At 54.8% G+C, this 16738-nt stretch overlaps 1 protein-coding gene across 2 annotated transcripts in view; it reads left to right on the top strand.

Annotated features, from left to right (window-relative positions):
- The first annotated feature begins 1130 nt into the window (after positions 1 to 1130).
- ADRB2 (adrenoceptor beta 2) overlaps positions 1131 to 16738 on the top strand; it is a 51411-nt gene continuing 35803 nt past the window's right edge. Inside the window, exons 1-2 of one of the 2 annotated variants that reach the window (XM_038771544.1) lie at positions 1131 to 2282; positions 2314 to 2700. In XM_038771544.1, the coding sequence (XP_038627472.1) occupies positions 1177 to 2282; positions 2314 to 2446 (1239 nt within the window). In that variant the 5' untranslated portion in view covers positions 1131 to 1176 and the 3' untranslated portion in view covers positions 2447 to 2700. Of the gene's footprint in view, positions 2701 to 16738 lie in introns of those variants that run through there. The other variant, XM_038771543.1, reaches the window with a different exon arrangement.

Raw genomic sequence — 16738 nt, 5'->3', positions numbered from 1 at the left:
CCCTTCCCTCGCCGCGACGGAAACCTGATCGCCAAAGCGCTTGCAAATGTCAGAATGGTCAGAGGAGCGTGGGGCGGGCGCAATCAATCAATCAATCAATCGTATTTATTGAGCACTGGACTAAGCGCTTGGGAAGTACAAGTTGGCAACATATAGAGACGGTCCCTACCCAACAGTGGGCTCACAGTCTAGAAGGGGGAGACAGAGAACAAAACAAAACATATTAACAAAATAGAATAGATATGTACAAGTAAAATAGAGTGATAAATACGTACAAACATATATACATATATACAGGGCGCAGCGCTTCTTCTCGGTGGCGACCACCAGCGCGGGACGGTGGCCGTGTCCGGAGCGAGCCCAGCTCCGCGCCAGGACCAGCTGGGGCCGAGGGACTGTGTCAGACGGCCGGACCCGGTTTTCTTCTCGGTGGCGACCACCGGCGCGGGACGGTGGCCTTGTCCGGAGCGAGCCCGGCTCCGCGCCAGGAGCAGCTGGGGCCGAGGGAGGGAGGAAGGGGCTGTCTCAGACGGCCGGACCCGGTTTTCTTCTCGGTGGCGACCACCAGCGCGGGGCGGTGGCCGTGTCCGGAGCGAGCCCAGCTCGGCGCCCGGACCAGCCGGGGCGGAGGGAGGGAGGGTCCGTCTGAGACGGCCGGACCCGGGTCAGCTGTCGCCGTGGCCGGGGGAGTCGCCCCCCGCCCCCCGTCCCGGAGCGGGCCCGGCGCGTGCCCCGTCCCCCGGGAGCGGCCCCGACAGGGGGGGGCGGGGAGGCGCCCCGGGAGAAAGGGAGGAGCGTCCAGGGGCGGCGGGGGGAGTGTCCTCGCCTGCTCCGGGCCTCCGGCCAGCTATTGGGCGCCGGCCGCCGGACGTCACGGGGCGGGGGGCCGGGAGTCCAATAAGTCGTTCTGCACATAACGGGCCGCGGGCACTCGTAGGCAGAGCGCGGCCGGGACCGGCGGCGCGGGCGAGGCGGAGCCGGGCAGCTGCAGACGGGGCGGGAGGCGGCGCCGCCGCCCCGCCCCCCGACGGGGGGCTCCGGGCCCGGACCCCAGCCGGGGCCGCACCGCCCGGCAGCCCCTGGATGCGGCTCCCCGCCGCGCAGGCCCCCCGCCCCAGCTGCCCAGGGAGCCGGCCGGGGCCCTCCTCCCCCGCTGACGGCCCCGCGGCGGCCACCATGGACGCGGCGGGCAACGCGAGCAACTCGTCGGCGGCGGCGGCGTGGGGGGAGGCGTGGGTGGCCGGGCTGGGCCTGCTCATGTCCCTCATCGTCCTGGCCATCGTCTTCGGCAACGTCCTGGTCATCACGGCCATCGCCAAGTTCCAGCGGCTGCAGACGGTCACCAACTACTTCATCACGTCGCTGGCCTGCGCCGACCTGGTCATGGGGCTGGCCGTGGTCCCCTTCGGGGCCAGCCACATCCTGATGAAGATGTGGCAGTTCGGGAACTTCTGGTGCGAGTTCTGGACGTCCATCGATGTGCTGTGCGTCACGGCCAGCATCGAGACCCTGTGTGTCATCGCCGTGGACCGCTACTTCGCCATCACGTCCCCCTTCAAGTACCAGAGCCTGCTGACCAAGAACAAGGCCCGCGTGGTCATCCTGGTGGTGTGGGTGGTGTCTGCCCTCACCTCCTTCCTGCCCATCCAGATGCACTGGTACCGGGCCGAGCACGCCGAGGCCAAGCGCTGCTACGAGGAGGACACGTGCTGCGACTTCTTCACCAACCAGGCCTACGCCGTGGCCTCGTCCATCATCTCCTTCTACCTGCCCTTGGTGGTCATGATTTTCGTCTACTCGCGGGTCTTCCAGGTGGCCCAGAAGCAGCTGCGGAAGATCGACCGGTCCGAAGGCCGCTTCCACGTCCAGAACAGCGGTCAGCAGGCGGACCAGCCCGGCCGCCCGGGCACCCGCCGGACCTCCAAGTTCTGCCTGAAGGAGCACAAGGCCCTCAAGACGCTGGGCATCATCATGGGCACCTTCACCCTGTGCTGGCTGCCCTTCTTCATCGTCAACATCGTGCACGTCATCCAGGATGAGGTCATCCCCAAATACGTGTACATCCTTCTGAACTGGGTGGGTTACGTCAACTCCGCCTTCAATCCGCTCATCTACTGTCGGAGCCCGGATTTCAGGTACGCCTTCCAGGAACTCCTGTGCCTCCGGAAGGTCTCCTCCAAGATGTATGTCAACGGCTATTCCACCAACAGCAACGGGAGGAGCGACCCCGCCGGGGAGCAGAACGGCTTCCCCCTTGGGAGGGAGGAGGAAGAGGAGGAGGAGCAGCAGGAGGAGGAGGAGGAGGAGCAGCAGCCTCGGGACAGTGAGCGGCTCTGCGGGACCCCCCCCCAACTCCGCGGGCTTTTTGAACTGTAAAGGTACTGTGCCAAATGGGAACTTGGACTCGCGGGGGCGGAACCCGACCACGAGCGATTCCTCTCTGTAAAAAAGCCCAGCCTGATTTGGCTCCCTCTAAAAGTTCGGCGACAAAACGCCCAAGGCAGCGAGAGACACGGTTCCAAAGCGCAGTGGCTGCGAGAAATAATCCTGCTAGGATAGAAGTGTACAGAGAGGCAGTTTTTCTGCTTTTTATTTTTTATAAACGTTATACAAAAGATTTTCTTGGAGTCTTTGGGCCTGGACAGAGACCCCCGTCCTGCTCCCACCTCCCTGTGAATGGAGTTTTGTTTTCCAAGTCCGGATGGGGTGCGGGGCTGTGAGGGGAGGGGGGCCGGGGGTCACCCTTATTCGGAGGGGTTTTTTTTCTCCTTCAACTACCTCATTGATCAAGTATTAGCGATAAAAGAAGTTGCTGCTGTCAGTTTGTCTCCCTCTCCCGACCTCTTGGGTGTGAGGGGGATCCCCGTCGCCCGTCCCCGCCCCCCGCCTCCCTTCTGTTTGCTCACCCAGTAGCTGTCCGGAAGGCAGGGACCTGAGGGGCAGTTGGAGTTTGTCTCCCGAGCAAAGTCTAAAGTTTACAGTGAATAAATTGGTTTTTGCTGATGACGCCATTGTCCCCGCGAGTCCGTCCAGTCGTCGGGTCCGAGCGCTCCGGCCCCCCGAGTATGGGGGTCCCTCGCCTCCTCCCTTGTCCTCGAGGAACCCGGGCTGTTGCGGTCCGGGGTGGGGTGGGGGATGCGGGGAAGAGAGAGGAGTCTGTTCCGGGCTGGGTCCCGCCCGTGGGGTGGCCGCTGGCCCACCTTGTCGCCGAGCTCCGGAGAAGTTTGACAGGTGACGTCACCCCGGGGAGGAGGAGGAGGAGGAGGAGAAGGGCGAGGGAGGCCTCTCGCCCCCCACCCGCGCCTCTCCCCCTCCCCCAGCTCCGTCGGGGTTCCCCGTCCGTGGCCCAGGGTCGTGGGGTGGGGGAGATGGGGGTCGGGGGCGTGCCCCGGGGCTTTTAGGTCCCGGTGGGCCCGATTGCTTTCGGAGCGACCCCAAGGGCACGGAAAGCGATTTAAGTGACAGTCAGGGAAGTAAACAAGCTTCTTCTCCTCCCCCCTCCCCCGTCGCCCCTGTCTATTTTTATAGACCGGCCTTGGGGATCTCAGAAGAACCCTATCTGGAATTGACACCGCGCCGCCCCCCAACCCTCCTTCGCCCCCACCCCACCCAGCAAGGGTTGGCTGGACAAGGACTTAGTCTAAGCCTGACACTGTGTGTGTGTGTGTGTTTGTGTCTGTGTGTGTATGTGTGTGTAACATATCCCCCCATGGTTGCCAGGCAGATCTTTCACTTCTCCCTCAATGATTCCTTTCTCCCCGGGCCGCCCGGCGGACCGCGCCCACCCCCCGCCTCTTCTTCCCGGACCCCCGCGTCCCAGGGCAGATCAAGTACTTTGTCTCCCCTTTGGTCAGGGGAAGGGGGAGCAAAGGCAGGCCTCTAGGAGGGGGACCCCGGAGAAATCTTGGGGTGGGGGGCGGTTCCTGCAGGTGGTGCGGAGCTCCCGGGTCAGAGACTCTCCCCCTGAAGTGGGTCGCTGTCTGTCTGCTGGAAGGGGAGCCCGAGGACCCCTTTCTCCCTCCCCTCCGCAGTCCCCCCGGGATGTTCCCCAAATCCCAGCCCTGGCGTGGGTTTCGGGGGTGGGGTTCTCGGTGGCGGGGCTGAGCCCCGGTGTGAAGGCCCGCAGGAATCTCGCCAGGCCGCGACTTCGCCCGCGTTTCCCCGCCGGTTTGGTCGGGGTTAGGGGGTGGTTCAGAGAGGCTTAGCCTTGGCTTCTCGGCTCCGAAACTTCCTCTGGCCCGTCTGCCAGCTCGCGGGGGCCTGTTGGAGGGCAAGCGGGCGCCGGAGACGAGAGGCGACAGGTGCGGGCGTGGTGGGAGCGCAAGGACAGGAGGAGGCGCTTGGCGCGGGCTGCCAGGAGCGGACGAAGGGGTCGGGGCGCCGGGAGGGGGATGGGGGTCTCTCCGACTGTGCTTCGGCAGAGGCTGCCGTGAACCCCGTGAGACACCCCCCCACCTTTCCCGCAACCTTCCCCCCTCCCTCCTTCCCCCTCCCTCGGTCCTTGTTTCTGCTCCGTGTTTAAATTTTAGGGTTGGGCCAGATTGGAAAGAGGATGTGAAACTTCAAAAAATGCACGAGGGCAACAGCAAAACAGCAACACGAGGGCCGCGCCCGGCGTATCCGAGGGGACGCCGTCGCGGGGGCGGCCCGCACCTTCGGGGAAACTGAGGGAAAGGCTCAGACAGGCTGCGTTTCGGACCGTCAGGGGGAATAGAAGGGTCTTCCCAGCTCTGTCTCTCTCCCGGCCTCCCCTCGGGGGTGGGGGTGGGGGTCCTCTGCGACCACCGACTCCCGTACAGCCTGTCCGATTCAGACAGGATTCGGGTATCTTTTTTTCATGGTACTGACTAAGTGCTTACCGGGTGTCGGGCGTTGTACTAAGCGCTGGGGTAGATATAGGGTAATCGGGTTGGACACAGTCCCTGTCCCACGTGGGGCTTGCAGTCTTAAGCCCCATTTTACAGATGGGGTAAGTGAGGCCCAGAGAAGGGAAGTGACCTGCCCAAGGCCACACAGCAGACAAGTGACAGAGCTGGTAAGCTGTGGGGCCTAGTTGATAGATCATGGTCCTGGGAGTCAAAAAGAACCGAGTTCTAATTCTGGCTCTGCCGCATACCTGCTGGGTGACTGGGCAAGTCGCTTAACTTTTCTGGGCCTCAGTTATCTCATCTGTAAAATGGGGAATAAGACTGGGGGCTCTATGTGGGACATGGATTTTGTCCAACCTGATTAGTTTGTATCTACCCCAGTGCTTAGCACGTAGTAAGCGTTTAACAAATGCCATTTTTTGAAAAACAAAACCAAACCCAGGTCTTAATCCCTCCCCTCTCCACAGGTGAAGGGCAAGTCAGGGTTATTAATCCGTAGATGGGATTCTCACTCTCTGTGGTGCCCTGGTTCGATCCGACCCGTCTGGGCGGGGCCGGGGTCGCCTGCGAAGGTTGCTAAGTGACGGGTGTCTACCAACTCTGTTGCGGTCTTCCCAAGCAGAAGTAGTGAGAAGCAGTGTGAGTTAGTGGAAAGAGCACCGACTTGGGAATCAGAGGTCGTGGGTTCCAATTCTGGCTCCGCCACTTGTCTGCTGTGTGACCTTGGGCAAGCCACGTAACTTCTCTGTGCCTGTTACCTCATCTGTAAAATGGGGATTAAGACTGTGAGCCCCACGTGGGAAAGCCGGATTACCTTGTAACTACCCCAGCGTTTGGCACATAGTAAACACATAACAAATACCATCATTATTATTAAAAAGTCCTTAGTTCAGTGCTCCACATACAGTTAATGCTCAATGAATAGCATTGATTGATTGATGAGGAAAAGGAATGAAGGCGAAGTTAAGTGACTTGCATACATGCCGCAGGCAAGAGGACACACTGTCTTTAGAACATCCCCAAGGGGGTGAGGCTAGACGCCCCCTCGCTCCCCAAGGTGCCCACTCTGCCCGGTGGCAAATGGACCTGGGGAAGTTGGATGCTGTATTGTGCTCTCCCAAGTGTTTAGTACAGTGCTTTGCACACAGGAAGTTCTCAATAAATACAATAGAATGAATGAATTTTGGAGGCGGCTGGGATTCCTTATTTCTGTCCGGTGACGACTGACTGACAGGCCTGCCCCGCGATGCTGAAGTGAACTTTCCTCGGCGGCTGACCCCCCGACATCCGGGTGAGTGTTGCCCTTTCCCAGGAGAGGAAGTGGAAGGTAATTTATTAGCCCGGCTATTATGCCCCCGCAGCCAAACCGAAGAACCGACCTGTTCCCTGCTCTGTGTCAGCTGACCGTCTCCGTGGAAATGACCAGCGGCAGTTAGGAGAAGTCGAGAGGCTTGTCGACAGGGCCAAGTCTGGATCCCACCCCCGACCCCCGACCCTCTGACATCAATCCTCCCAGCCCCCTCTGCATCCTCACCCCCATCCCCTTGGTTCCCAAAACTCCCTGTCCCCCACGCCCCTGCTTCCCTGACCCTCTGACCTCAAACCTTCCAGCCTCCCTGTTGCCCCTGACTCCCTTTCCCCAGGGTAATAATAAAAATGATGATGGTATTTGTTAAGCACTTACTATGTGCCAGGCACTGTACTAAGCGCACCCAACCTCCGACCCCCAGGATAATAATAATAATAGTATTTGTTAAGCACTATGTGCCAAGCACTGTACCAAGTGCTGGGGTGGATACAAGTAAATCAGGTGTCTCACATGGGGCTCACAGTCTTCATCCCTGTTTTACAGATGAGGTAGCTGAGGCACAAAGAAGTTAAGTGACTTGCCCAAGGTCACACAACAGACAAGTGGCGGACCTGGGATTGGAACCCATGACCTTAGAGAGCCAGCATGGCTCAGTGGAAAGAGCATGGGCTTTGGAGTCAGAGGTCATGGGTTCAAATCCCAGCTCCACCACTTGTCAGCTGTGTGACTTTGGGCAAGTCACTTCGCTTCTCTGTGCCTCAGTTACCTCATCTGTAAAATGGGCATTAAGACTGTAAGCCCAATGTGGGACAACCTGATTGCCTTGTAACCTCCTCAGCACTTAGAACAGTGCTTTGCACATAGTAAGCACTTAATAAATGCCATTATTATTTTTTCAAGCTCTTAGTACAGTGCTCTGCACACAGTAAGAGCTCACTAAATACAATTGATTGATTGACCTTATGACTTCCAGGCCTGGGCAATATCCACTACTGGATCCCAGAACTCCCTGATCACCCTCCACCCACCAGGTTTCTCGCTTCTCCTACTAAGCACCGGTGTATATACAAGATAATCACGTCAAACATTGTTCCTGTCCCATATTGGGCTCACAGGGCAGGGAAAATGAAAATGGGTATTGACATTTTTCAGATGAAGAAACTGAGGCATAGAGAAGTTAAGTGACTTACCCAAGGTCATGTAGCAGGTCAGCAGCAGAGTCGTTATTAAAACCCAGGTCCCCAGTCTCCTAGCCCTGTGCTCTTTCCACCAGGCCACACTGTTCCAACCCTTGTACCCAGTATCTCTATAGGCCACTGGGATTTTGCATCCATTTCCCCACTAAAACTGTAAGCCCCTCAGTTTTTGCCTTCTACTGTATATTTCTGGGCACCTAGTTCAGTATACTGCTTGGTACCTTGCTCTACACCTTGGGCAAGTTATTTAACTTCTGTGTGCCTCCATTACATCATCTATAAAATGGGGATTATGAGCCCCAAGTGTGATGAGTACTGTGTCCAAACTGATTGGCTTGTATCTACCCCGGGGCTTAGAATGGTGCGTGGACACATAGTAAGCACTTAATAAGTACCATAAAATGAATAATATACAGTAGTGGCTCAAAACAGTGCTCTGCATGCTGCTGCAGTGCTCTGCACAGTACAGTACTTGCAGCAGAAGTTCAAAAATACTTTTGAATGGTTGAGCGAATGGATGAATGTATCCTGGTGGGGGTCAAATGTATTTTACTGAAGCAGGCGAAACAATAGGTAATTCTAACGGCTGCTTGCAAACACTCTGGTGAGGGAAGACTTGAAACAAACTGCTTTTCAGTAACCGTCCTCCTGACCATCAATAGAGCCCATCTAGAACTCTCTCTTCCTCTCGCATAACCGCCACTGGACAGTGAGGAGATTTACAGATGGTCTTTGGTCAGCTGGCCTCAGCTAAGACACTTCCTCCCATCTCCCCTGACTTATCCTCTGAACCCCCTCCTCTGTCCTGCAGGAGAGACCTCAGTTAGGTCCTGAAGGGTGGGAGGGAGATTCCCCAGGGCCTGTGTCTCTGAGCCATCCAGTGTGTCCACAGTGGTCAGTTCCCAGGACCTGTGTTCTCAGTAATCCAGTGTGTCTGTGGTAGTCAATCCTGGGGGTCTGTGACTTTGAGCCAGCCAGCGTGTCCACAGTGCTCGGTCTCGGGGGCTGTGAGCCATTCAACGTGCCTGTGGTGGTAGTCCTGGGGGCCTGAGTCATCCAGTGTATCTGCAGTGGTCAGTTCCCAGGGCCTGTGACTCTGAGCCGTCCAGTGTATTTATGGTAGTCGCTTTCCAGGGCCTGTGTTTCTGAGCCATCCAGTGTGTCTGCAGTGGTCAGTCCTGGGGGCCTGTGAATCCGAGCCATCCAGGGGTCTGCAGCGGTGAGTCCCAGGGGTCTGAAGCTCCGGGCCCAACCAACTGCCCTCAAACATGGTCATCTGATAAAATCCAACCCCTTCCTCTAGGCAGAGCCGGCAGCTTGGGGCTCTAGGGGAGGATCTGCTTCCTCCATCTATTCCAGTTGTTGTTTGTGTTCGTTTCCCAATTAGTTCCGTGGTTAATTGTTCTCCGCTGGATCTTCTCCAAGTTCCCATATCCCACTTCCCTAGCGGCACCCGCCCTGGGTTCTGCATGCCAATCACAAGTTTGGCACACAAAGCCCCCTGGGAGGGGGACCAAGCGCCCCACTGTTCAAGGCCTCCCCGGCACCACCACTGATGTGGCTTGTGGCCTACTCTGGCGGGGCCAGGGCCCAGCCAGGATTATTACATATGGTATCCGTTTCTTTCCCCTCTGAGTGAGGCAGTGTGGCCTAGTGGGATGACAAGCCTCTGGGCATTGGGGGACCCCTGCTTCTAGTGCCAGTAGGGCCCTTGGCCTGTTATGTAGTCTCAGGCAAATGACTTAGCCTCTCTGGGCCTCAGTTCCCTCATCTGTACATTGGGAGAGAAGAGCCTCCACCTCTCCCTTCCTCTCGGGGATGTGGTGTGGGCAACTATGAAGAGACATTTGGCTTCTTGATCCGATTTCCCTGGGGGATGTCTCCCGGCTAAATCAAAAGCCTGCCTGCTCCCTTGCCATGCCCAAGTCCCACCTAATGATAATAATAATAATTGTGGTATTTCTTAGGCACTTACTATCTACCAGGCACTGTACTAAGTGCTGGGGTGGGTACAGGTAAATCAGGTTGGACACAGTCCCTGTCCCACATGGAGCTCAGTCTTAGTACCCATTTTACAGATGAGGTAACTGAGGCACAGAGGAGGAAAGTGAGTTGCCCAAGGAGAGACGAGACTCTCCTGTGGGGTTCTTACCATGGTTAGAGGGATGGGGACACGGGAACAGGGGCACAAGAGGACAGACAGGCAGAGGGACAGTGGGACAGAGCAGGTGAAAGGACTTTGCCCAAGGCTTCCAAGCTTCCCCTGTCCCCATGACTCTTCCCTTTCCTCAGGGGCCCGGAAAGGTTTCCCCATCTCGGTTTCCTTTTCTATCTTTAGCTCTCCCCTCCCACCTCGCAGTGGCTGACTCCAGTTGGTGGGTGGCCCAGGGCCGGGGCCAGGGGGAGGGGAAGGAGGTAGGCCTTGCCCTCCACCCCTGCGGTCAGGGGGTCGTGTCCTGCACTCTGCTGGAAAGCAGGGGCAAAGAGCTCTTGTGGCAGACCCTGCCCCGTGGCTCAGTGGAAAGAGTACGGGCTTTGGAGTCATAGGCCATGGGTTCAAATCCTGGCCCCGCCACTTAGCTGTGTGACTTGGAGCAAGTCACTTCTCTGTGCCTCAGTTACCTCATCTGCAAAATGGGGATTAAGACTGTGAGCACTCCCCCCACCCCCACCACCCCCGGGACAACCTGATCACCTTGTAACTCCCCCTGGGCTTAGAAAGAACAGTGCTTTGCACGTAGTAAGTGCTTAATAAATGCCATTATTATTATTATTATTAGCCTGGCACTGTAGGGGACTGGAGCCCAGCCCACCTGCTCCTTGCCTCCTTCTGCAGGGCAGTGAGGGAGGCAGAGGTCGGTGGGGGAGTAGGGTCTTCGACCCTGGCCAGTTTTCTGGTCTGCATTCTAGTCTGTCGGCGTGCTTTGTTTAGTTCCTAAAAGTACTCCACACCCTTCCTGTCTTGCTTCCGCCGCACGGAGTGGGGGTGGGGGTGTCCCCTCAGCTTTGAGGAACAGCTTTCTCGGGTTCCTTTATTAACTCAGTCTCCTGTTGCAGGTGATCTCCTCCGTGTCCTCTGTCTAGAACCATTGCCCTCTGGTCTGGGCTTCCTCGGTCCAGCCCGTGGGATCCACTCCCCACTGACCCACACGGGGTGCTCCACTCCAGGGAGGGGTGGTCCTTTTTCCTGCGTGTTTCCGCCCTCCCCAGGGAATTGCAGCGAGTCAGCCCCTTCCTCTTCCCTCCCCCCTTTCCTTCTTTCAGCTTCTCCCGGGGTCCTCCCAGGCATGGGAACAGGTGCCAACTGGGCTGGGCCCTCAGGGAAGGGGCACTTAATAACACTGGTATTTGCTCAGCACTATTTTTTTTTAATGGTATTTGTTAAGCTCTTACTATGTGCAGGCATTTTACTAAGTGCTGGGGTAGATACCAGATCGTCAGGTTGGACATAGTCTATGTCCTACTTGGGGCTCACTGTCTTAATCCCAATTTTACAGATGAGGAAAAACTGAGACATAGAGAAGGTAAATGACTTATCACAGGTCACACAGCTGGCAAGTTGCAGAGCTGGGATTAGAACCTAGGTCCTCTAATTCCCAGGCCCGTAGTCTTTCCACTAGGCCTCTCTGCTTCCCTGTTCTTTGCCATGTACTTGGGCAGAAGAGGGGTGGGGGAGAAAATGAGGAGGCCATGGTCCAGCCTGTGGTCAGCAGTGACCCTGACCATGTCCTGGCCCCTGGCACTGCCCCCTCTAATGCCCTGCGTGTTGGCCCGGTCTTGGAGTCCCCCACCAGGTCCTCAGATTCCCGGGAAAAGCGGAGCTAATGATTCCTTTGATGACTTAATGGCTGCGTTCTTTCACGTCAATTGTATGGATGGTCTGTCTCTCTAAATGTTGGACCTTCATTTCAACCAGGGCAGCTTCTTGAGAGCAGAGACTAGGTCTTATCCTTCTACTGAAGGTGGCCAAGAACCTAGTATAGTGTCCGGTGATCACTACAGTGTCCTACACATAGTACATTCACAGTACAGCACTCTGCAAAAAGTGGGTAACCAGAAGACTACTCTGCCTTCAGTGGGCACCCAGTATTCTGCCCTAGTATGCATCCAGTACAGTGCTCTGCAAACAGAAGGTGCCTAGTATGCTGCTCTGCACACAGTAGCCACTCAGTGCAGTGCTTTGTTTGTTTTATGGTACTTTGTGAGCACTTACTATGTGTCAACCATTGTTCTAAGCATTGGGGTAGGTACATGTCAATTAGGTCAGATACAGTAACTGCCTCACATGGAGCTCACAGTCTCAAGTAGGAGGAAGAACAGGTATTGAATCCCCATTTTACAGTTGAGGAGACTAAGGCACAGAGAAGTTAAGTGACTTGCTGGAGGTCACACAGAAAGCAATTGGCAGAGTCAGGATTAGAACTCAGATCCTTCTGACTCCCAGGCTCATGTTTTATCATCCAGGCCATACTGCTTCTCTACACTCTTCCGCAGTCCTCTAGACTGTAAGCTTATTGCGGGCACTGAACATGTCTTCCAACTCTGATATATTGCACTCTCCCAAGTGCTTAGTACAGTGCTCCGCACACAGTAAGCAATCAACAAATACAATTGACTGAACTAGGCACTCAGTCTATTGCTATGAAAACACATATGTGTGGTTGTTTGTACAGTGTGGCGTGATTCAAACCAGACCAGTGTGTTTGTGTGTGTCTGTGTGCGGGGGGTGGGGGGGGGAAGGGAGAGGGGGGCGGTGTATCTGTGTGAATATTGGGTGTGACCCACTGAGTATGTCTGTGCCCATGGGCATATCTATGTGTGACTGCATGTATGTGTGTGTAGGTGTGAGATATATTAAGCGTGCCTGTATGTACGTGGGTGTCTAGCTGTACAAGTCTGTGAGAACGAGTGTCCACTCCACTTTTTCTAGACCTAATCGTGGGTCAGAGTGCTTAGTTTCCAGCACGATTTCAGTTTCCCCCAGTTGTGGGATTGTCAGAAATCAGCCACCAACATTCCTACCAGTTTCTTCTCCAGCATTGTGTTTTTCTCTTTTCATTTTCTCTTTTCCTTCCCCCACTCCCCGCCCTTACCAGCCCCGCCTCCATCAGCTCTGACAGACACCGCCGCCGCCCAGAACCGGCTGAGCCTCTTCACCGATGGCACCCGACTTAGTCGCCCCCAGCCCCCTCCACCTGCAAACCTGCCAGACTACAGCTCAGCCCTACAGCAAAGCCCCTCTGATGTCTTGTCTCCTCCAGGAAGCCTTCCCTGATTGAGCCTCCTCACACTACAGGCTGGGCCAACCTTGCCTGAGCTCCCCGACACCGACAGATGGGAGCCCCCCACTTATGGCCTTTTCTGAGCCATCCTCCAATCTATCCCCACCCACCTTTTCCTTCCTCTTATCTGGCCTGTACCCTTCCTCCTCCTCCTTGACCTCCTCCTCTTCCTCCTCCTCTTCTCACCAGCTAGAAATAATCTGTGGGTGCCTGCCTCCCCTGTTAGACTGGAAGCTCCTGGAGGGCAGAGACATGGTCTTTGATCTTTTCATATTCATTCATTCAATCGTATTTATTGAGCACTTTGTGCAGAGCACTGCACTAACCTCTTGGAAAGTACAAGTTGGCAACATATAGAGACAGTCCCTACACAACAATGGGCTCAAAGTCTAGAAGGGGCCCACAGTCTAGATCTTTTCATACTCTCCCAAGTGCCAAGGACAGGAGTCCCCAGACGGCAAGCACTCAGTACATAGCACTGACTGGCTGATTGCTGCCGGTTAGAGCAGAAGGCAGAAGCTTCCTTTTGCCTCCCCCAGCCCCTGTAACTGAGGACCTCACCTTCCCTACCTCAGTGTCTCCATTTGTAGTTTTTCCTGGTGGTGTGGGCTTCAGCCCTCTGGCCCTATCTCAGGGACTGATGGGGCCAGTTCCTCCAGGTTCCGGTTGTGGGGCGATGGGGCCAGTGTCCCTGGGTTCTGACTGTGGGGTGATGGGGTTGGTGCCCCCTGTTTCTGGCTGTTTGGGCAACGGGGCTGGTGTCCCTGAGTTCCAGTCATGGGGCAACAGGGCCTGTGTCCCCAGCTTCTGGCTGTGGGAGTGATGGGGCTGGTGTCCCCGGGTTCTGGCTACTGGGGGTGATGGGGCCGGTTTTCTGGGGTTCCTGCTGTAAGGTCAACGGGAGCCAGTGTCCCCGGGTTTCTGCTCTGGGGGCGATGGGGCCTTGGCTCCCAGGTTCCAGATATGGGAATGATGCTTTTGTTCCCCACAAGCATCTGGGCTGGACTCCAGCTTTACTTATCCTGGATCCTTGACCAGACCCAAGAACTTCCAAATGTGGCCAGGGAGCCCCAGAATTGTGTCTTTCTTCCATTAGGTGCTTGAGGCCTGGCTTCATTCATTCATTCATTCAATCATATTTATTGAGTGATTACCGTGTGCACAGCACTGTACTAAGAGCTTGGGAAGTACAAGTTGGCAACATATAGAGACGGTCCCTACCCAGCAGTGGGCTCACAGTCTAGAAGGAGGCCTTCCCAGACTGAGCCCCTTCCTTCCTCTCCCCTTCGTCCCCCTCTCCATCCCCCCCATCTTACCTCCTTCCCTTCCCCATAGCACCTGTATATACGTATATATGTTTGTACATATTTATTACTCTATTTATTTATTTTATTTGTACATATCTATTCTATTTATTTTATTTTGTTAGTATGTTTGGTTTTGTTCTCTGTCTCCCCCTTTTAGACTGTGAGCCCACTGTTGGGTAGGGACTGTCTCTATATGTTGCCAATTTGTACTTCCCAAGCGCTTAGTACAGTGCTCTGCACATAGTAAGCGCTCAATAAATACGATTGATGATGATGATGATAGAAGGGGGAGGCTTCCCCTCCCAGCCCTGTTCCTTTGTATCCCCAAAGCCCTACTCCTTTCACCCCTCACTTACAACAATACCTGGAAATCGTATGACACTTCAACATTTACAAAGCGATCACAGCAATCATCTCATCGCATTCCCACCCCTGGAGTTAGGGAAAGACAGTGATCCCCATTTTACAGATGAGAAAACTGAGGGCTCAAACAGGGTAAATGGCTTGCTGAGGTCTCACAGTAGGCCAGGGGCAGAGATAGGACCAGAACCCAGGTCTACTCACTTGTAGTCCTGTTCTCTCTCTGCTGGATCATGTGGTAACACCACTGAGGGTGTCTTTGGTGAATGAGTCAATGCTGTTTACTGAGCAACTACTGCGTGCTGAGCAATCTGCCCTTTCCTCTCTATCCAGACTGCTACCATGTTAATCTAAGCACTTAACCGATCCCACCTTGATTACTCTATCAGCCTCCTTGCTGACCTCCCAGACTCCCGTCTCTCCTCGTTCCAGTCCATTCTTCACTCTGCTGCCCGGATCATTTTCCTACAAAAACGTTTGGGCCACATTTCCCCACTCCTCAGGAACCTCCAGGAATTGCCCATTCACCTCCACATCAAACGGAAATTCCTCACCATCATCTTTAAAGCACTCAATCGCCTGGCCCTCTCCTACCTCACCTTGCTACTCTTGTACTACAACCCAGCCTACATGTTTGCTTCTCTAATGTATCTTGATCTCGTCTATCTCGCCACCGACATCTCGCCTATGTCCTGCCTCTGGCCTGGAACGCCCTCCCTCCTTATTCAATCATATTTATATTGAACGCTTATTGTGTGCAGAGCCCTGTACTAAGCGCTTGGGCGAGCACAATACAATGAACAGACACGTTCCCCGCCCACAACGAGCTTACAGTCTAGAGGGGCTTAAAGTCTAAAGTCAATTACTCTCCCTGCCTTCAAAGCCTTACTGAAGGCACATCTCCTCCAAGAGGCCTTCCTTGGCTAAGCCCTCTTTTCCTGTTCTTCAACTCCCTTTTGCATAGCCTTGATTTGCTCCCTTTCTTCATCCTCCCTTCGAGCCCCACAGCACTTTTGTCCATATCTATAATTTATTGATTTATATCAATGTCTCTTTCCCCCTCTAGACTGTAAGCTCATTGTGGGCAGTCGATGGCATTTACCGAGTGCTTACTGCATGCAGAGTACTGTACTAAGTGCTCTGGAGAGAACAATAGAGTGGGTAGACATAGTCCCTCCTTTCAAGTAGCTTCTAGCCTAGCAGGGGGGCCCTGGGGGGCATCTGCGTCAGGGAAAAAGGGGACTCAGCTCTCTCTCGTTCCCTTCGGACAGCCCCCCAACCTCTGAATCAGGCAGTTCTCTGCACACAGCAGTCAACTTGTTCAGATCTTGCACACATCAGTCATCCAGACAGGGCTCTGCATACTGCAGGGACTCAGTTCAGAGCTCTGCATGAACTAGGTGCCCACAGCACTTATGTACATTTCCATAATCTATTTATTTATATTTATGTCTGTCACCCCTTAAGACTGTAAGTCTTTGTGGGCAGAGAAAGTGCCCATTATTGTACTCTCCCAAATACTATGTGCAGAGCAAATGCTCAATAAATACAATTGATTGATTGATTGATTGCTCGCTCCACCTACAGAGGGGACCCAGTAGGGTGCTCTGCACACCTTAGGAGGAGCCTGCTATAGCATCCTGCACATGACAGGTACATAGCACTTGTTTTTACATTATTTTTAGGCTGGGAATGTGTCTGTTTATTGTTGTATTGTACTCTCCCAAGCGCTTTGTACAGTGCTATGCACACAGTAAGCGCTCAATAAATACAATTGAATGAATGAATGTTTATTATTATTATGGTATTTGTTAAGTGCTTACTATGTGACAGGTACTGTTCTAAGTGCTGGGGTAGATACAAACAAATCAGGTTGGACACAGTCCCTGTCCCATGTGGAGCGGACAGTCTCAATCCCCATTTTACAGATGAGGTAACCGAGGACCAGAGAAGTGAAGTGGTTTGCCCAAGGTCACACAGCAGATGAGTGGCAGAGCCGGGATTAGAGCCCAGGTTCTTCTGACTCCAAGGCCAAGGCTCTGTCCACTAGGCCACACTAAATGTGATGGGGTTGGACACAGCCCCTGTTGCACATGGGGCTCATAGTCCAAGAGGGAGGTAGAATGGTTTTGAATCCCCAATTTACAGATGAGGAAACTGAGGCACATAGAGGATAACTGATTTGTCTGAGGTCACACAATAGGCCAAGAGCAAAACTGGGCCTAGAGCCCAGACCTTCCGATCCCCCAAACCTGCATTCTTTCACCCAGGCCTCCTATTTCCCTTCTCCGCTACCTTCTCAAGAACTAACATGGCCTAATGGGTAGAGCCCGGGCCTGGGGGTCAGAAGACCTGGGTTCTAACCCTGGCTCTGCCACTTGTCTGCTGTGTGAACCTTCGGCATGTCGCTTAACTT

Source organism: Tachyglossus aculeatus, chromosome X2, assembly GCF_015852505.1.
Source record: "Tachyglossus aculeatus isolate mTacAcu1 chromosome X2, mTacAcu1.pri, whole genome shotgun sequence".
Taxonomy (NCBI): Eukaryota; Metazoa; Chordata; class Mammalia; order Monotremata; family Tachyglossidae; genus Tachyglossus; species Tachyglossus aculeatus.
This window is presented reverse-complemented; position numbering and strand designations above follow the sequence as displayed.